General features: G+C 38.8%; 1 protein-coding gene across 6 annotated transcripts in view; it reads right to left on the bottom strand.

Annotated features, from left to right (window-relative positions):
- The window catches only part of UBR3 (ubiquitin protein ligase E3 component n-recognin 3), a 268381-nt gene that overhangs the window by 22961 nt on the left and 224030 nt on the right, over positions 1 to 21390 (bottom strand). For all 6 annotated transcript variants that reach the window (XM_015110341.3, XM_015110343.3, XM_015110344.3 and 3 more), the window contains 3 exons: positions 18261 to 18385; positions 6546 to 6653; positions 6286 to 6411 (listed from right to left, as the gene is read on the bottom strand). In XM_015110341.3, coding sequence (XP_014965827.1) covers positions 6286 to 6411; positions 6546 to 6653; positions 18261 to 18385 — 359 coding nt within the window. The remainder of the gene's footprint in view (positions 1 to 6285; positions 6412 to 6545; positions 6654 to 18260; positions 18386 to 21390) is intronic.

Below are 21390 nucleotides of genomic sequence, written 5' to 3'. Positions count from 1 at the left end.
TCATTGCTAGCACAGCAGTCTGAGATCTAACTGCAAGGCTGCAGCAAGGCTGGGGGAGGGGCGCCCACCATTGCTGAGGCTTAAGTAGATAAACAAAGCTGCTGGGAAGCTCGAATTGGGTGGAGCCCACCACAGCTCAAGGAGGCCTGCCTGCCTCTGTAGACTCCACCTCTGGGGACAGGGCATAGCTAAACAAAAAGCAGCAGAAACCTCTGCAGATGTAAAGTCCCTGTCTGACAGCTCTGAAGAGAGTAGTGGTTCTCCCAGCACGGAGGTTGAGCAGTGGTTCTCCCAGCATGAAGGTTGATATCTGAGAATGGACAGACTGCCTGCTCAAGTGGGTCCCTGACCCCTGAGTAGCCTAACTGTGGGACATCCCCCACTAGGTGCAGACCAACACCTCACCTCACACAGCTGGGTACATCTCTGAGACAAAGCTTCCAGAGTAAGAATCAGACAGACAGCAACACTCGGTGTTCAGCAATATTCTATCTTCTGCAGCCTCCGCTGCTGATACCCAGGAAAACAGGGTCTGGAATGGACCTCAAGCAAATTCCAACAGACCTACAGCTGAGGGTCTGACTGTTAGAAGGAAAACTAACAAACAGAAAGGACACCCACACCATCATCAAAGACCAAAGGCAGATAAAACCACAAAGATGGGGAAAAAGCAGTGCAGAAAAGCTGGAAGTTCAAAAAATCAGAGCACATCTCCCCCTTCAAAGGAACGTAGCTCATCACCAGCAACGGAACAAAGCTGGACGGAGAATGACTTTGACAAGTTGGGAGAAGAAGGCGTCAGTCGATCAAACTTCTCAGAGCTAAAGGAGGAACTACGTAACCAGCGCAAAGAAACTAAAAACCATGAAAAGAGAATGGATAAATGGATAACTAGAATAATCAATGCAGAGAAGACCATAAAAGAACAGAGAGCGATGAAAACCATGACACGAGAACTACGTGACAAATGCACAAGCTTCAGTAACTGACTCGATCAACTGGAAGAAACAGTATCAGCGACTGAAGATCAAATGAATGAAATGAAGCGAGAAGTATAGAGAAAAAAGAGTAAAAAGAAATGAACAAAGCCTCCAAGAATATGGGATTATGTGAAAAGACCAAATCTACGTCTGATTGGGGTGCCTGAAAGTGACGGGGAAAATGGAACCAAGTTGGAAAACACTCTGCAGGATATCATCCAGGAGAACTTCCCCAACCTAGTAAAGCAGGCCAACATTCATATTTAGGAAATACAGAGAACGCCACAAAGATACTCCTCGAGAAAAGCAACTCCAAGACAGATAACTGTCAGATTCACCAAAGTTGAAATGAAGGAAAAAATGTTAAGGGCAGCCAGAGAGAAAGGTCGGGTTACACACAAAGGGAAGCCCATCAGACTAACAGCAGATCTCTCGGCAGAAACTCTCTAAGACAGAAGACAGGGGGGCCAATATTCAACATTCTTAAAGAAAAGAATTTTCAACCCAGAATTTCATATCCAGGCAAACTAAGTTTCATAAGTGAAGGAGAAATAAAATCCTTTACAGATAAGCAAATGCTTAGAGATTTTGTCATCACCAGGCCTGCCCTACAAGAGATCCTGAAGGAAGCACTAAACATGGAAAGGAACAACCGGTACCAATCATTGCAAAAACATGTCAAAATGTAAAGTCCGTCGATGCTAGGAGAAACTGCATCAACTAGTGAGCAACATAACCAGCTAATATCACAATGACAGGATCAAGTTTACACATAACAATATTAACCTTAAATGTAAATGGACTAAATGGTCCAATTAAAAGACACAGACTGGCAAATTGGATAAAGAGTCAAGACCCATCAGTTTGCTGTATTCAGGAGACCCATCTCACATGCAGAGATACACACAGGCTCAAAATAAAGGGATGGAGGAAGATCTACCAAGCAAATGGAAAACAAAAAAAAGCAGGGATTGCAATCCTAGTCTCTGATAAAACAGACTTTAAACCATCAAAGATCAAAAGAGACAAAGAAGGCCATTACATAATGGTAAAGGGATCAATTCATCAGGAACAGCTAACTATCCTCAATATATATGCACCCAATACAGGAGCACTCAGATTCATAAATCAAGTCCTTAGACACTTACAAAGAGACTTAGACAACCATACAATAATAATGGGAGATTTTAAGACCCCACTGAAACATTAGACAGAACAACGAGACAGAAAGTTAACAAGGATATCCAGGAATTGAACTCAACTCTGCACCAAGCGGAGCTAATAGACATCTACAGAACTCTCCACCCCAAATCAACAGAATATACATTCTTCTCAGCACCACATCGCACTTATTCCAAAATCGACCACATAGTTGGAAGTAAAGCACTCCTCAGCAAATGTACAAGAACAGAAATTATAACAAACTGTCTCTCAGACCACAATGCAATCAAACTAGAACTCAAGACTAAGAAACTCAATCAAAACCACTCAACTACATGGAAACTGAACAACCTGCTCCTGAATGACTACTGGGTACACAACGAAATGAAGGCAGCAATAAAGATGTTCTTTGAAACCAATGACAACAAAGATACATCATACCAGAATCTCTGGGACACATTTAAAGCAGCGTGTAGAGGGAAATTTATAGCACTAAATGCCCACAAGAGAAAGCAGGAAAGATCTAAAATCGACACCCTAACATCACAATTAAAAGAACTAGAGAAGCAAGAGCAAACACATTCAAATGCTAGCAGAAGGCAAGAAATAACGAAGATCAGAGCAGAACTGAAGGAGATAGAGACACAAAAAACCTTCCAAAAAATCAATGAATCCAGGAGCTGGTTTTTTGAAAAGATCAACAAAATTGATAGACCGCTAGCAAGATTAATAAAGAAGAAAAGAGAGAAGAATCAAATAGACGCAATAAAAAATGAAAAAGGGGATATCACCACCAACCCCACAGAAATACAAACTACTATCAGAGAATATTATAAACACCTCTATGCAAATAAATTAGAAAACCTAGAAGAAATGGATAATTTCCTGGACACTTACACTCTCCCAAGACTAAACCAGGAAGAAGTTGAATCCCTGAACAGACCAAGAGCAGGCTCTGAAATTGAGGCAATAATTAATAGCCTACCAACCAAAAAAAGTCCAGGACCAGACGGATTCACAGCCGAATTCTACCAGAGGGACAAGGAGGAGTTGGTACCATTCCTTCTGAAACTATTCCAATCAACAGAAAAAGAGGGAATCCTCCCTAACTCATTTGATGAGGCCAACATCATCCTGATACCAAAGCCTGACAGAGATACAACAAAAAAAGAGAATTTTAGACTAATATCCCTGATGAATATCGATGCAAAAATCCTCAGTAAAATACTGGAAAACCAAATCCAGCAGCACATCAAAAAGGTTATCCACCATGATCAAGTGGGCTTCATCCCTGGGGTGCAAGGCTGGTTCAACATACGCAAATCAATAAACGTAATCCAGCATATAAACAGAACCAAAGACACAAACCACATGATTATCTCAATAGATGCAGAAAAGGCCTTTGACAAAATTCAACAGCCCTTCATGCTAAAAACTCTCAATAAATTCGGTATTGATAGAACTTATCTCAAAATAGTAAGAGCTATTTATGGCAAACCCACAGCCAATATCATACTGAATGGGCAAAAACTGGAAAAATTCCCTTTGAAAACTGGCACAAGACAGGGATGCCCTCTCTCACCACTCCTATTCAACATAGTGTTGGAAGTTCTGGCTAGGGCAATCAGGCAAGAGAAAGAAATCAAGGGTATTCAGTTAGGAAAAGAAGAAGTCAAATTATCCCTGTTTGCAGATGACATGATTGTATATTTAGAAAACCCCATCTTCTCAGTCCAAAATCTCCTTAAGCTGATAAGCAACTTCAGCAAAGTCTCAGGATACAAAATCAATGTGCAAAAATCACAAGCATTCTTATACACCAGTAACAGACAAACAGAGAGCCAAATCATGAATGAACTCCCATTCACAATAGCTTCAAAGAGAATAAAATACCTAGGAATCCAACTTACGGATGTAAAGGACCTCTTCAAGGAGAACTACAAACCACTGCTCAGTGAAATAAAAGAGGACACAAACAAATGGAAGAACATACCATGCTCAGGGATAGGAAGAATCAATATTGTGAAAATGGCCATACTGCCCAAGGTAATTTATAGATTCAATGCCATCCCCATTAAGCTACCAATGACTTTCTTCACAGAGTTGGAAAAAACTGCTTTAAAGTTCATATGGAACCAAAAAAGACCCCGCATTGCCAAGACAATCCTAAGCCAAAAGGACAAAGCTGGAGGCATCACGCTACCTGACTTCAAACTATACTACAAGGCTACAGTAACCAAAACAGCATGGTACTGGTACCAAAACAGAGATATATACCAATGGAATAGAACAGTGCCCTCAGAAATAATACCTCACATCTATAGCCATCTGATTTTTGACAAACCTGACAAAAGCAAGAAATGGAGAAAGGACTCCCTATTTAATAAATGGTGCTGGGAAAATTGGCTGGCCCTAAGTAGAAAGGTGAAACTGGATCCTTTCATTACTCCTTATACGAAAATTATTCCCAGTATGTCCTTTCCTAACTGGTCTTTCTGTTCCCATCTGTCTATTCTTCACAATCTGTCTTATACTAGAATGAGGTTTTATCCTGAAACAAAATTTGAGTCATATCATATTTTTGTCTAACATCTTTCAATGGTCCAAATTCATTCATGTGAAATTCAAGATCCATTACAACTATATTTTAATCTCTTTCTTCACCATGTCACATTGTTCCTTTTTATGCACTATATTGAATGTATTTCTTTCTTGGTCTAAGCACATGTGGTATTCCACTACAGGCATCACTGTACACTCAAACACCAGACCAACTTTCAGTGCCCAGCTCAAGAGCTTCTGCCTCCACATACTTTCCAACTTATGGGCAAAAAATACTCTCATAAAAACTAATAACAAAATAAGCCATAAGGTAAGAAGAACAGAGAGAACCAAAGCCTTTAAATGTGAGAAAAGTACAGGTGGTAAAAGAAGTTGATTTTGTTCGGTTACACTTCTCCATGCTTGAGGATGCTCATATGCCAGAAACAAACACACTTTTTTAAAATATAAAATTTTAAAACTATGAAAGAAAATATCTAATGAATGGTTATTCTAAGAATTTGTTCAACATCTTATAACTCTAAAAAGAATGTTTTGGTGACAAATGTGCAGCATTTATCTTGAAGCACTTGATAAAAACCAAAGAATTCTAACTATTTAATGTAATGATGAATTACTTAAGAAAGAGGGAGCACAAAACTGCTTAATTCTAAAATACTTCAGGATTCAAAGGCCGTAAATATGATAAATGTTTAATTTCCACATCAAATTCCCTAGAACTGAATGGCAGATAAGTCAGGATCACATTCCTATAAGCACAGTTTGGGTTTACTTACCTTCTGGTTTCCTACCCTGTCATTTTCTTGCCCACTCATATCAATCCACAGTTTTATGAAATAGATTAAACCAGTGATAATTCATTCACCCATTTTAATACAACTGGTTACAAACTGAATACTGCTATAAATGCTGTCATAACTTCAAACAACCAGTTTTCCGACCAACATAACTTTTAAAAGAATATTAAAAGCAGATGATGTTAAGGATACAAATGTCAATAACACTGAATCCTATGATCCTATTCATCAGGTACTGGGAATGTATCATTGATCTAATCCAAAGCTGCTCAAATATCCAACATTAGTAATATTATCATAAAAATGGGTGGATGTTAACAAATACCACAAAAATAGTAAATATCCTAAATATTTATTCCTTTAATCTAGACTAACATATAGTCATATGAGTTACATATGTACTACACTACATATCAGTATATTTAAAACAAAATAGCTTACTATAAAAACAAGGCTTGGCTGATGCAGTGGCTCACACCTGTAATTCTAGCACTTTGGAAGGCCAAGGCAGGTGGATCACCTGAGGTCAGGAGTCTTGAGATCAGCCTGGCCAACATGGTGAAAACCCTGTCTCTACTACAAATACAAAAATTAGCTGGGCATGGTGGTGTGTGCCTGTAATCCCAGCTACTAGGGGGGCTGAGGGAGGAGGATCGCATGAACCTGGGAGGCGGAGGTTGCAGTAAACCGAGATTGTGCCACTGCACTCCAGCCTGGGTAACAGAGAGAGACTCCGTCTAAAATAAAACAAAAAAGCTCCCTCCTACCTATCCCAAATTATCTACCTGGCAGCTAGGTAAATCTTCCCCAAAAAGATGGTGCTGAAGAAGGCTGGTGATTCTGAGAAAAGGTAAGCAGAAGTCCTGTAAGTACTTTTCCATGGATTCAGGAGACCAAGCAATAGGGTTAACCTAAAGTTAAAAAAGAAAATTAGAACAAGTCAGTCTACAATAAATAAGAGTTTTCAAAAATTACTTTCATAATGGCAAGAAAATGTAAATTTTTTACTAAATAACCACTACATCTGATTTTAGCAAAAGCATACCATTGCACACTCCTGAGTTCCTTCTTCATGGTATAACTTTCCTTTAGATAGTTCACTTATCACAAAGCTCAGTAACACTTCATAAGACTTTTCTGCATCACATGTACTCTGAAAAAATTAAAATATAAGTTACACTGGTCATTGAAAATTATAAGAAATTTACATTGGAAGTAATTTTTAATGAGTAGAGTAAAACTGTGATCATATTATTTTTCAAGCATATGAGCTTCTTCAAAATTTGGGTAAAACTGTACACCTCTGGATTCACAATGAAACTGGGTAGGTGGTCAAAGCTATTCCAATACTTCTTTAAAAGACAGCTTATAAATTACATAATTATATGTAAATAAACATATGTAAGTCATGTTTTTTGACCCAGTAACTCCCACCCCTGGGAATTCTTTCCTGGGATATAATCCAAAAGAAAAAAAAATAGCTGTATGTACAAGACATCTATTACAGCACTATTACAGCAAGAAACTAGAAATGACCAACAAGAGTGAGGGAGTTACCTAAAAAATGGAATACTAACTTAAAAAACATTTTCTAAGCAGTGAATGTGGCAAATTTAAGCTGTACAAAAAATATTTACGATGTGAAAAGAGTCAAATTTTAAAAAAATATAGTCATTATAGTGGTATAATATATGCATATAATATGTGCATACAATAGAAAAAATATAGACCACAACTTTTTTCTTTTACAATTTCCCTCAAATGTCTTTGAGGATTTATTAAAATAATACACCATAAAAATACAACAATATATTTATTACAGAATATGCAGATAGTGACATTAAGTAACAGTCTACAAGTTGATCTTAGTGATTACTTCCATTTTTATAAGAAAGAAAAAATAATGGCTTTTTATGAATTCAAATTTATTTCAATAAAATCTTTATACTTAAAGAAATGCACCTCTTTTTATATTCACTAAAATAGAAAGTGTAACATGCAAAGTACCATAATATGTAAATTGGGATAAAGTCAGAACTGCTATGATGTCCTTTATTCTACTTATTATCTATACTTTTAAAATCCTAAAATATAAGAAGGGACAAACACCACAGAATGTAAGTTTAACCTTAACTTTTAAGGCACTGATAGTTTGGATCAGAGAATTTATTATTGGATGATATTTGGTCTTTCTGTAGTTCCTCATTGTTTCCTTCATGTTACTATGCTCTTTCAAACTAGACTGTAAATTCCAAAATATCAGGAATTATGCTTTTTATTTTCCATGTATCCCTCTGCATAACAAAAAGCTGAGCAAGAAATACTTGCTAATTAACTGATGAAATTTATTTTGGTAATATTGAAGTTTTGGAATACTGGACGTTGGAACTCGCTTGGGTGTGCCTCTTCTGGTAATCAGTTCTTTGCATTATCTTTAAATTACTCCTGTGCTTTCCGCCATATTCACTCAGTCATGTAGTATTATGTCCTGATTCTAAACTATAACAATGACTCTGACTCTGCAATGATTCTCTTTGTATCATGTGACTCGCCCCATCCTTATCTAATTAACAGTATGATTACTTGTTAAATATAATGACCTATAGATTACATATCCAAGAATCAATATCCCACTAAATATCAAAACAGCAATGTATCATGTTTTTAAAATTAAGTAAACTATCTCTTAAACAGACAGAGTTCACCTAAACTCAAAACACTACCATAGATTTGTAGAAAACTCAAAATACTACCATAGATTTGCTATTTATTAATGTGGCATAGTTAAGTTTCTCTAAATGTACAATTCAGCCTAAAAGCTTCCTAAATGCAATATACCTTTTTGAGTAAAATATTCAAAGAGTACAACAGAATAGTATTTCTGTTCAGATCAGCTAAGTAAGTTACTGAGTGGTAACTGATTTTTAAGTCATTATTAACATACATTTTGAGTGCTTGTTTTACACACAGCAAGTTTTATATCATATCAGAAAGTTAAATATAATGTAATGTTCACCGCTTTGTATTGAGAATTCTTCACAATACAAAGTATTAAGAAAACATATTTTACACAGGCAATCTCTGAATAAAAGAAAAAGTAGGCTCATGAAGCTTAAGAAAGATAATTTCTGAGAACATGGATGAAAGACCTAAAATAGAGATAAGAAGAATCATAAGGGGGAGGCGGCAAAATTATGTGGGTTAAATTTTAAAAAGGATCAAGGGTCAAGAGATGCAAGAGAGTCTGTGTTGGATAGAATACTTTGTCTAAATTATAGTACTTCTTAAAGTTTTTTATTTCAATATATTTTGGATGCTATGATACCACACCCCAAACAAAACAAAAAATACAAACAAAACAATAAAACCTATCCAAGGATCCCAGACTAAGACATTCTAGTAGGCTGGGCATAGTGGCTCATGCCTGTAATCCCAGCACTTTGGGAGGCCAAGGTGGGAGGACTGCTTGAGGCCTGGAGTTCAAGACCAGCCTGGCCAACACAGCCAGACTTCCTCTCCACAAAAAATGGGAAAGTTAGCCACGTGTGGTGGTGTGCGCCTGTAGTCCTAGCTACTTCAGAGGCTGAAGTGGGAGGATCAATCGATCCCCGGAGTTTGAGGTTGCAGTGAGCTGTGATCATGCCACTGCACTCCAACAAGGGTGATAGAGTGAGACCCTGTCAAAAATAAAAAAAGAAAAGAAAGATAAGAAAGGAAAAGGAAAAGGAAGGAAGGAAAGAAAAAGAAAAAAGAAAAGAAATTCTAGTATAAATACTCTTAGCAGAAATTCCATTGACAAAAAAGTACGATTTACACTAACTGTAATGATGACTTTTTCAGAACTAAATCTCATTATCAAATTAACACCCCTTCAAAAAATATATAGTACCTATATTTTTACTACCATAGGCCAGATTAGATCTGGCAAAAATATGTTTTCATTACAATTATTATGCCAAACACATGCAATTAAAGAGATGAAGTGAATCAGTGAAATTCAATGAAGAAAGGGAGGAAAAGGTTGGGAGAAGACATAAAGAAGGAAGTGAAAAAAATAAGAGGAATCAATGATGCAGAAATCCAAGTAGTTACAGAGGTCACGATGGTATATTTTGTCACTCATAAATATGGTTGTCTCCCAGTTTCCATGATGGATGGGTTCCAGGAACTCCCCCATTGGAAACCAAAAGCCACAGATCCTCAATTACCCAACATAAAATAGTGTACTACAGTATAGTTATTGGTATTACAGGCATTTACAATCTGCTATGTGTCTAAATGTTTATGTCTGTTATACAAAAATCTAATAACATGTAGTAAACCAAACTATAGATTATCATAATTTTTAATTTTCTTTCACTAAAGAAAATTATATATTTATATAGCTATAAACTAATATACTAATATATATTTATATGGCTATAAGCCAATATGCTTCTAATTAATGTTCTGATAAGAATCTGTCTCATATAAAGTATTTTATTAAGTGTTTTTTAAAAATAACTAAATTATTAGGTTCAGGAAAAAACTGTACTGAACAGTTACCTAAATTACATCAATTGTAAATAGAGGTAGACCCAAATTATATCAGCAAATTTCTTAAATGTGTAATTTTTATGATTAGACAGCTTACTAAGGAAACATATTTAAATAATGACACAGCACAGACACCTAATATACCTGATTTGAATACTATCTAAGCACTAACAATCCAAATATCAGATTACATTGCAGTCAGAAAAATTAAAAGAATATTTAGGAAAAATAGGCCAGGCAAGGTGGCTTACGCCTGTAATCCCAGCGCTTTGGGAGGCCAAGGCAGGTAGATCACCTTGAGTCCAGGAATTCAAGACCAGCCTGGGCAACATGGTGAAACCCCAGCTCTACTAAAAATACAAAAAATGAGCCGTGCGGGGTGGCACAAGCCTGTAGTCCCAACTACTCATCGGGGCTGAGGTGGGAGGATCCCTTGGGCACAGGAGGTTGAGGCTGCAGTGAGCCCTGATCATACCATTGCACTACAGCCAGGGTGACAGTGAGACCCTGTCTCAAGAAAAAAAAAAAAAATTAGGAAAAACTAAAGATAATTACAAAAAGAAAAACTGCCTAAGAATTAACCAGCAAGAAGGGGAAAAAATATTTCAAGAAAGACAGAAATTCATTTTGAGAATTTAGAATAACAGAATTGAAACAGAAGTGCCCTTATAAATCATATGGTCTGGTTATTGTTGGGGGGCGGAGCAAGATGGCCGAATAGGAACAGCTCCAGTCTCCAACTCCCAGCGCGAGCGACACAGAAGACCGGTGATTTCTGCATTTTCAACTGAGGTACTGGGTTCATCTCACTGGGGAGTGCCGGACAATCGGTGCTGGTCAGCTGCTGCAGCCCGACCAGCGAGAGCTGAAGCAGGGCGAGGCACTGCCTCACCTGGGAAGCGCAAGGGGGAAGGGAATCCCTTTTCCTAGCCAGGGGAACTGAGACACACAAATCGGGTAACTCCCACCCCAATACTGCGCTTTAAGCAAACAGACACACCAGGAGATCATATCCCACACCTGGCCGGGAGGGTCCCACACCCACAGAGCCTCCCTCATTGCTAGCACAGCAGTCTGTGATCTACCGGCAAGGCAGCAGCGAGGCTGGGGGAGGGGCGCCCGCCATTGCTGAGGCTTAAGTAGGTAAACAAAGCTGCTGGGAAGCTCGAACTGGGTGGAGCTCACAGCAGCTCAAGGAAACCTGCCTGTCTCTGTAGACTCCACCTCTGGGGACAGGGCAATAACAAACGCAGCCGAAACCTCTGCAGACGCAAACGACTCTGTCTGACAGCTTTGAAGAGAGCAGTGGATCTCCCAACACAGAGGCTGAGATCTGAGAAGGGACAGACTCCCTGCTCAAGTGGGTCCCTGACCCCTGAGTAGCCTAACTGGGAGACATCCCCCACTAGGGGCAGTCTGACACCCCACACCTCACAGAGTGGAGTACACCCCTGAGAGGAAGCTTCCAAAGCAAGAATCAGACAGGTACACTCGCTGTTCAGAAATATTCTATCTTCTGCAGCCTCTGCTGCTGATACCCAGGCAAAAAGGGTCTGGAGTGGACCTCAAGCAATCTCCAACAGACCTACAGCTGAGGGTCCTGACTATTAGAAGGAAAACTATCAAACAGGAAGGACACCTACACCAAAACGCCATCAGTACATCACCATCATCAAAGACCAGAGGCAGATAAAACCACAAAGATGGGGAAAAAGCAGGGCAGAAAAGCTGGAAATTCAAAAAATAAGAGCGCATCTCCCCCGCCAAAGGACCGCAGCTCATCGCCAGCAACGGATCAAAGCTGGACGGAGAATGACTTTGACGAGATGAGAGAAGAAGGCTTCAGTCCATCAAATTTCTCAGAGCTAAAGGAGGAATTACGTACCCAGCGCAAAGAAACTAAAAATCTTGGAAAAAAAAGTGGAAGAATTGATGGCTAGAGTAATTAATGCAGAGAAGGTCATAAACGAAATGAAAGAGATGAAAACCATGACACGAGAAATACGTGACAAATGCACAAGCTTCAGTAACCGACTTGATCAACTGGAAGAAAGAGTATCTGCGATTGAGGATCAAATGAATGAAATGAAGCGAGAAGAGAAACCAAAAGAAAAAAGAAGAAAAAGAAATGAACAAAGCCTGCAAGAAGTATGGGATTATGTAAAAAGACCAAATCTACGTCTGATTGGGGTGCCTGAAAGTGAGGGGGAAAATGGAACCAAGTTGGAAAACACTCTTCAGGATATCATCCAGGAGAACTTCCCCAACCTAGTAGGGCAGGCCAACATTCAAATCCAGGAAATACAGAGAACGCCACAAAGATACTCCTCGAGAAGAGTAACTCCAAGACACATAATTGCCAGATTCACCAAAGTTGAAATGAAGGAAAAAATCTTAAGGGCAGCCAGAGAGAAAGGTCGGGTTACCCACAAAGGGAAGCCCATCAGACTAACAGCAGATCTCTCGGCAGAAACTCCAAGCCAGAAGAGAGTGGGGGCCAATATTCAACATTCTTAAAGAAAAGAATTTTCAACCCAGAATTTCATATCCAGCCAAACTAAGTTTCATAAGTGAAGGATAAATAAAATCCTTTACAGATAAGCAAATGCTTAGAGATTTTGTCACCACTAGGCCTGCCTTACAAGAGACCCTGAAGGAAGTACTAAACATGGAAAGGAACAACCGATACCAGCCATTGCAAAAACATGCCAAAATGTAAAGACCATCGAGGCTAGGAAGAAACTGCATCAACTAACGAGCAAAATAACCAGTTAATATCATAATGGCAGGATCAAGTTCACACATAACAATCTTAACCTTAAATGTAAATGGACTAAATGCTCCAATTAAAAGACACAGACTGGCAAACTGGATAAAGAGTCAAGACCCATCAGTCTGCTGTATTCAGGAGACCCATCTCACACGCAGAGACATACATAGGCTCAAAATAAAGGGATGGAGGAAGATTTACCAAGCAAATGGAGAACAAAAAAAAGCGGGGGTTGCAATACTAGTCTCTGATAAAACAGACTTTAAACCATCAAAGATCAAAAGAGACAAAGAAGGCCATTACATAATGGTAAAGGGATCAATTCAACAGGAAGAGCTAACTATCTTAAATATATATGCACCCAATACAGGAGCACCCAGATTCATAAAGCAAGTCCTTAGAGACTTACAAAGAGACTTAGACTCCCATACAATAATAATGGGAGACTTCAACACTCCACTGTCAACATTAGACAGATCAACGAGACAGAAAGTTAACAAGGATATCCAGGAATTGAACTCATCTCTGCAGCAAGCAGACCTAATAGACATCTATAGAACTCTCCACCCCAAATCAACAGAATATACATTCTTCTCAGCACCACATCGTACTTACTCCAAAATCGACCACGTAATTGGAAGTAAAGCACTCCTCAGCAAATGTACAAGAACAGAAATTATAACAAACTGTCTCTCAGACCACAGTGCAATCAAACTAGAACTCAGGACTAAGAAACTCAATCAAAACCGCTCAACTACATGGAAACTGAACAACCTGCTCCTGAATGACTACTGGGTACATAACGAAATGAAGGCAGAAATAAAGATGTTCTTTGAAACCAATGAGAACAAAGATACAACATACCAGAATCTCTGGGACACATTTAAAGCAGTGTGTAGAGGGAAATTTATAGCACTAAATGCCCACAAGAGAAAGCAGGAAAGATCTAAAATCGACACCCTAACATCACAATTAAAAGAACTAGAGAAGCAAGAGCAAACACATTCGAAAGCTAGCAGAAGGCTAGAAATAACTAAGATCAGAGCAGAACTGAAGGAGATAGAGACACAAAAAACTCTCCAAAAAATCAATGAATCCAGGAGTTGGTTTTTTGAAAAGATCAACAAAATTGACAGACCACTAGCAAGACTAATAAAGAAGAAAAGAGAGAAGAATCAAATCGACGCAATTAAAAATGATAAAGGGGATATCACCACCGACCCCACAGAAATACAAACTACCATCAGAGAATACTATAAACACCTCTACGCAAATAAACTGGAAATCTAGAAGAAATGGATAATTTCCTGGACACTTACACTCTTCCAAGACTAAACCAGCAAGAAGTTGAATCCCTGAATAGACCAATAGCAGGCTCTGAAATTGAGGCAATAATTAATAGCCTACCAACCAAAAAAAGTCCAGGACCAGATGGATTCACAGCTGAATTCTACCAGAGGTACAAGGAGGAGTTGGTACCATTCCTTCTGAAACTATTCCAATCAACAGAAAAAGAGGGAATCCTCCCTAACTCATTTGATGAGGCCAACATCATCCTGATACCAAAGCCTGGCAGAGACACAACAAAAAAAGAGAATTTTAGACCAATATCCCTGATGAACATCGATGCAAAAATCCTCAATAAAATACTGGCAAACCGGATTCAGCAACACATCAAAAAGCTTATCCACCATGATCAAGTGGGCTTCATCCCTGGGATGCAAGGCTGGTTCAACATTCGCAAATCAATAAACATAATCCAGCATATAAACAGAACCAAAGACAAGAACCACATGATTATCTCAATAGATGCAGAAAAGGCTTTTGACAAAATTCAACAGCCCTTCATGCTAAAAACGCTCAATAAATTTGGTATTGATGGAACGTACCTCAAAATCATAAGAGCTATTTATGACAAACCCACAGCCAATATCATACTGAATGGGCAAAAACTGGAAAAATTCCCTTTGAAAACTGGCACAAGACAGGGATGCCCTCTCTCACCACTCCTATTCAACATAGTGTTGGAAGTTCTGGCTAGGGCAATTAGGCAAGAGAAATAAATCAAGGGTATTCAGTTAGGAAAAGAAGAAGTCAAACTGTCCCTGTTTGCAGATGACATGATTGTATATTTAGAAAACCCCATTGTCTCAGCCCAAAATCTCCTTAAGCTGATAAGCAACTTCAGCAAGTCTCAGGATACAAAATTAATGTGCAAAAATCACAAGCATTCTTATACACCAGTAACAGACAAACAGAGAGCCAAATCAGGAATGAACTTCCATTCACAATTGCTTCAAAGAGAATAAAATACCTAGGAATCCAACTTACAAGGGATGTAAAGGACCTCTTCAAGGAGAACTACAAACCACTGCTCAGTGAAATAAAAGAGGACACAAACAAATGGAAGAACATACCATGCTCATGGATAGGAAGAATCAATATCGTGAAAATGGCCATACTGCCCAAGGTAATTTATAGATTCAATGCCATCCCCATCAAGCTACCAATGAGTTTCTTCACAGAATTGGAAAAAACTGCTTTAAAGTTCATATGGAACCAAAAAAGAGCCCGCATCTCCAAGACAATCCTAAGTCAAAAGAACAAAGCTGGAGGCATCACGCTACCTGACTTCAAACTATACTACAAGGCTACAGTAACCAAAACAGCATGGTACCGGTACCAAAACAGAGATATAGACCAATGGAACAGAACAGAGTCCTCAGAAATAATACCACACATATACAGCCATCTGATCTTTGACAAACCTGAGAGAAACAAGAAATGGGGAAAGGATTCCCTATTTAATAAATGGTGCTGGGAAAATTGGCTAGCCATAAGTAGAAAGCTGAAACTGGATCCTTTCTTTACTCCTTATACGAAAATTAATTCAAGATGGATTAGAGACTTAAATGTTAGACCTAATACCATAAAAATCCTAGAGGAAAACCTAGGTAGTACCATTCAGGACATAGGCATGGGCAAAGACTTCATGTCTAAAACACCAAAAGCAACGGCAGCAAAAGCCAAAATTGACAAATGGGATCTCATTAAACTAAAGAGCTTCTGCACAGCAAAATAAACTACCATCAGAGTGAACAGGCAACCTACAGAATGGGAGAAAATTTTTGCAATCTACTCATCTGACAAAGGGCTAATATCCAGAACCTACAAAGAACTCAAACAAATTTACAAGAAAAAAACAAACAACCCCATCAAAAAGTGGGCAAAGGATATGAACAGACATTTCTCAAAAGAAGACATTCATACAGCCAACAGACACATGAAAAAATGCTCATCATCACTGGCCATCAGAGAAATGCAAATCAAAACCACAATGAGATACCATCTCACACCAGTTAGAATGGCGATCATTAAAAAGTCAGGAAACAACAGGTGCTGGAGAGGATGTGGAGAAATAGGAACACTTTTATACTGTTGGTGGGATTGTAAACTAGTTCAACCATTATGGAAAACAGTATGGCGATTCCTCAAGGATCTAGAACTAGATGTACCATATGACCCAGCCATCCCATTACTGGGTATATACCCAAAGGATTATAAATTATGCTGCTATAAAGACACATGCACACGTATGTTTATTGCAGCACTATTCACAATAGCAAAGACTTGGAATCAACCCAAATGTCCATCCGTGACAGATTGGATTAAGAAAATGTGGCACATATACACCATGGAATACTATGCAGCCATCAAAAAGGATGAGTTTGTGTCCTTTGTAGGGACATGGATGCAGCTGGAAACCATCATTCTTAGCAAACTATCACAAGAACAGAAAACCAAACACCGCGTGCTCTCACTCATAGGTGGGAACTGAACAATGAGATCACTTGGACTCAGGAAGGGGAACATCACACACCGGGGCCTATCATGGGGAGGGGGGAGCGGGGAGGGATTGCATTGGGAGTTATACCTGATGTAAATGACGAGTTGATGGGTGCAGCACACCAACATGGCACAAGTATACATATGTAACAAACCTGCACGTTATGCACATGTACCCTACAACTTAAAGTATAATAATAATAAATAAATTTAAAAAAAATAAAATAAAATAAAATAAATAAAAATAAATCATATGGTCTAAACCTTTCATTTACCTTTGAGAAAGCTGAGGCTTAGACAGTTATGTTTTGACTAAAAAAGTAACATCTCTATTCAGTGGCAGGAGATTGGCCTTGTACTTGGGTTTGATGGCCAACTGACACATAATACATAATTATCCTTAACCCATAATTAAGACATAGTGAACTCTGTGATGATATATTAAATGTACACATAATTGTGATTTGAGAGTAAACTGGTAACAGTGAAGATTATATTGAATACATTTCCTGTATTTGTAATTGGTTCTGTCTCCTTTGATACAAGTAGATATGATTTTAACAAAAAAAGTTTTAATGACATTTTAAAACCCCTTAAGACTGTGAGCCAATCAAAAGGTTCAATTTATACTATACCTATTATTTTTTTCCTACCAATTTCAACAAATAAACACTGAAGCAATTTTCTTCTTTACCTATCTCTAAGCTGAACCACTCAGTCAGTTCTTCGGTTCTATAGCTCTATAGTATCTCATTCGTTCTCAAGCTACTGAAAGTATTTACATTTAGTGTAATTTTTCTAAATGGTTTACATAATTTAGCTTAAACTGAGTTCCTCTGAGTTTGCTGAGAACTTGTATATATTCTAACATGAAAAAAGGTAATATTTCAAGAAGCATTATTAAGAAAAGGTTAGGACTGGCCGGGCGCAGAGGCTCACGCCTATAATCCCAGCACTTTGGGAGGCCGAGGTGGGCGGATCACGAGGTCAGGAGTTCAAGACCAGCCTGACCAACATGGCGAAACCCTGACTCTACTAAAAATACAAAAATTAGCCGGGCATCATGGCAGGTGCCTGTAGTCCCGGCGATTCAGAAGGCTGAGGCAGGAGAATTGCTTGAACCCGGGAAGCAGAGGTTGCAGTGAGCTGAGATTGTGCCACTGCACTCCAGCCTAGGTGACAGAGAGGAAAAAAAAAAAAAAAGAAAAGGCTAGGATTTTAAATTTAGAAGTGGTGCATCAAAAGCTATCTTTGGATTGTGATTGGGGATAGGGACAAGAAGAAAAAGTGGCAAATACAATAGATAAGTCTGCAGATCTTTTACCATGTGCTCACTGTGTTAGCACAATTTTTACAACTTCTCTAAGTTTAAGGCTTGCAGAAAAGGCAAAACAAACTGCTGAAATATAAAGGGATAAAAGGATGAGGTTTAGACACAGATACAGAAGGCCTCATTGTTCAGCGAAAACGTTTTTGAGCCTGTAGGTGCTCAATTTACAATTAAAATACCAGTAACTCATTTTTTAACACCTACTCTTATTCACTCAATATCCCCAGCTTAAATGACTTCACCTACCTGCTAAATGACAAATTTAGAAAGAGACTTACCTTTTTGAGAGCTCCCGCATGTTTCCAGGCTGACCTATCTTCTTCGCTGCATTTAACTGAGAGTTCTGCAAGAGCCTGTGTGTACAGTAGGGTAAAAAGTACCTTCACAATGCAAGTAAAGTGGTCTGCAAGAGAAAAAAAAATCATTATTTCTTTGGAATCTAGATATTTTGTACTTAAGATAGTTTTACAAATATATGCCTTTCCTTGCATATGTAATTGGTTTTTGTTTTCAACACTTCATTGTTTGTTTGTTTTTGAGACAAGGTCTCAGTCTATCACCCAGGCAGTGTGGTGCCTGGAGTGCAGTGGTGTGATCAGAGTTTACTGAAGCCTCGACCTCCCAAACTCAAGCGATCCTCTCATCTTGGCCTGTGATCTGCCCCACCCAACAGCAGCTGGCACTACAGGCATGTGCCACTATGCCTAATTTTTTATTTTTTGTAGAGATGGGGCCTCCTTATGTTGCCCAGGCTAGTCTCAAATTCCATGGGCTCAAGCAATCCTCCCACTGCAGCCTCCCAAAGTGCTAGGATTAGACACATGAGAGTCTGAAATTATAATGTACTATTATATTTGCTGCCCAACAGATCTGAAATTATGAAAGCAAAATTCCTCTATTCATCCAAAGAACATATAAATGAGAAGCACTCAGCATAGTGGAAACGGTGCTCTCTTTCAGAAGACCAGAGTGCTAACTCCATTCATCCTTGGAATAGCTGTGGGACCTTGGCAAACGCCCTTCCTGGGCTTCAGATGCTCAAAAATAATGTTTGGGAGTCTCAGTGTTTAAAACCAACACATCATCTACCCCTATATGATATACATCTTAACAAGGACAGTATTATATAGAATATGATATAAATCTTGTAAAAAAAAAAAAAGAAATCTTGATGTTTAGGTTACTAATTTGGCTACAGAATTTAATGAAAACTATAGAAATAAGCCTGGGCAACACAGACCCCCATCTCTACAAAAAATTTTAAAAATAGCTGGGTGTGGCCAGGTGCAGTGGCTCACGCCTGTACTCCCAGCACTTTGGGAGGCCTAGGTGGGCAGATCACAAGGTCAGGAGTTTGAGACCAGCCTGGCCAATATGGTGAAACCCTGTCTCTACTAAAAAATACCCAAAAAAAGCCAGGCGTGGTGGCGGGTGCCTGAAATCCCAGCTACTTGGGAGGCCGAGGCAGGAGAATCGCTTGAACCCAGGAGGCGGAGGTTGCAGTGAGCTGAGATTGCGCCATTGCACTCCAACCCAGGCAAAGTGTGAGACTCTGTCTCAAAAAAAAAAAAAAAGCTGGGTGTGGTGACAAGCACCTGTCATCCTAGCTACTCAGGAGGCGGAGGCAGAAGGATCACTTGAGCTCAGAAGGTGAAGGCTATAGTAATCCAAGATCACTCCACTTAACTCCAGCCTGGGCGATGGAGTGAGAGCCTGTCTCAAATAAAGATAAAAATAAAAACAAAAAACTACAGCAATATGAAATAGTAGTAACAATATGTAAAGTACCTGGTAGCTTCTGGCACATATTAGGTACTTAATAAATGGAAGCTTTAATATTGATAATTAACATTTATATTTACCTAATAACTTAGCAATTTTCTTCAAGTGTCTCATTCAATCCTCAAAACAGTCTCAACTGGATAACTGAGCTTCAGAAAGATGTGCTTGTTATATCAAAGCTAATAAGCACCCAGGTCTGAACTTGAATCCATATAGATCATTTTTCTTCAGGTTCAGTGTTCCTTCTATTTTACTCCTCCCTAGTAAATGGATACTACCATTTAATCAGTTGCTGGAGTTAGAAATTTTCAGATATTCTTGACAATTTCCCCATTAAAATAATCACCAAGTCCTGTTAATTCTACTTTTTAAATATTTCTCAAGTCAGTTTCAACACCCTGGACTAGACTTCCAACCTTTCTTGCCTAGACCTACAATCCCAGCTAAAGTGGCTGTGTTGGGGGTCCCGAAGACCACTGCCAAGTTTGATGATTCACTAGGAGGACTTATAAGACTGCATACAGAATCATACTCATAGCTGTTATGACTTATGACTGCAAAAGGATAAAAGTTAAAATCAGGAAAGGGAAAAGGCATATTGGGTGAAGTCCAGAGGAAACTTCCAGAGTCTTCTCCCAGTAGAACCACACAGGATGTGCTAAACTTCCCCAGCAACAACAAGCTGTGATGGCATGTAGGAAATGGATACCAGGGGATCTCATTAGAGACTCAGTGCCCAAGGTTTTTACTGGGGTTATGCAGGTACTCTCTTCCTGGTACATAACAAAATTCCAGACTCTCAAGAGGAAAGCAGGTATGTTCAGCATAAACCATATTCTTTGTACAAACAGTTTAGGCATAGTGTGACACTTTTATCAATTCTGGGAATAGTGGGGCCCCTCCTGAAATCAAGTTCCCAGATGCTAGTCAAGGCCTAACGTTGCAAGCAGGCCTTTCAAAGGACAACAGTCAGGCCTTCTATGTTAATTCTTTTCAGTACAGTAGTTTATCTTTACCACCTCTCAGCCCCCTGCAATCTACTTTCCTTATTCTAGCCAGAATGAACTTTTATTTTTCCTCCAGCTTTACTGAGGTATAATGGACAAAAATTACATTATTGAAGGTAGACAATGTAGTTTTGATATAAGTATACATTGTGAAATGATGGCCAGAATCAAGGTTAACTAACATATTCATCATCCCATATAGTTACATGTGTCTGTGTGTATGTGTGTGTCCTGAGAATACTTAAGATCTCTTTGCTTAGTACATTTTAAGTATACAGGAGAATATTACAGCTCTCATCACCATGTTATATATTAGATCTCCAGAACTACTACTTCTTATAACTGAAAGTGCACACCCTTTGACCAACATCTCCCCATTTTCCCCACCTCCCTGTCCCATGTGAACCACCCTCCTACTCTCTATTTTGACTTGTTTAGATTCCACATATAAGTGAGATCATGCAGTATCTCTCTCTTTGTGGCTTATTTCATTTAGCATTATGTCCTATGGGTTCATCCACACTGTCACAAACGGCAAGATTTCCTTCTTTTTTAAGGCTAAATAATGTCCCAGTGTACTTATATGCCACATTATCTTTATTCATCCACTGACAGACAC

Source organism: Macaca mulatta, chromosome 12 (assembly GCF_049350105.2).
Source record: "Macaca mulatta isolate MMU2019108-1 chromosome 12, T2T-MMU8v2.0, whole genome shotgun sequence".
NCBI lineage: Eukaryota > Metazoa > Chordata > Mammalia > Primates > Cercopithecidae > Macaca > Macaca mulatta.
The sequence above is the reverse complement of the archived record's forward strand: the minus strand, read 5'-3'. Positions and strand labels throughout refer to the sequence as shown.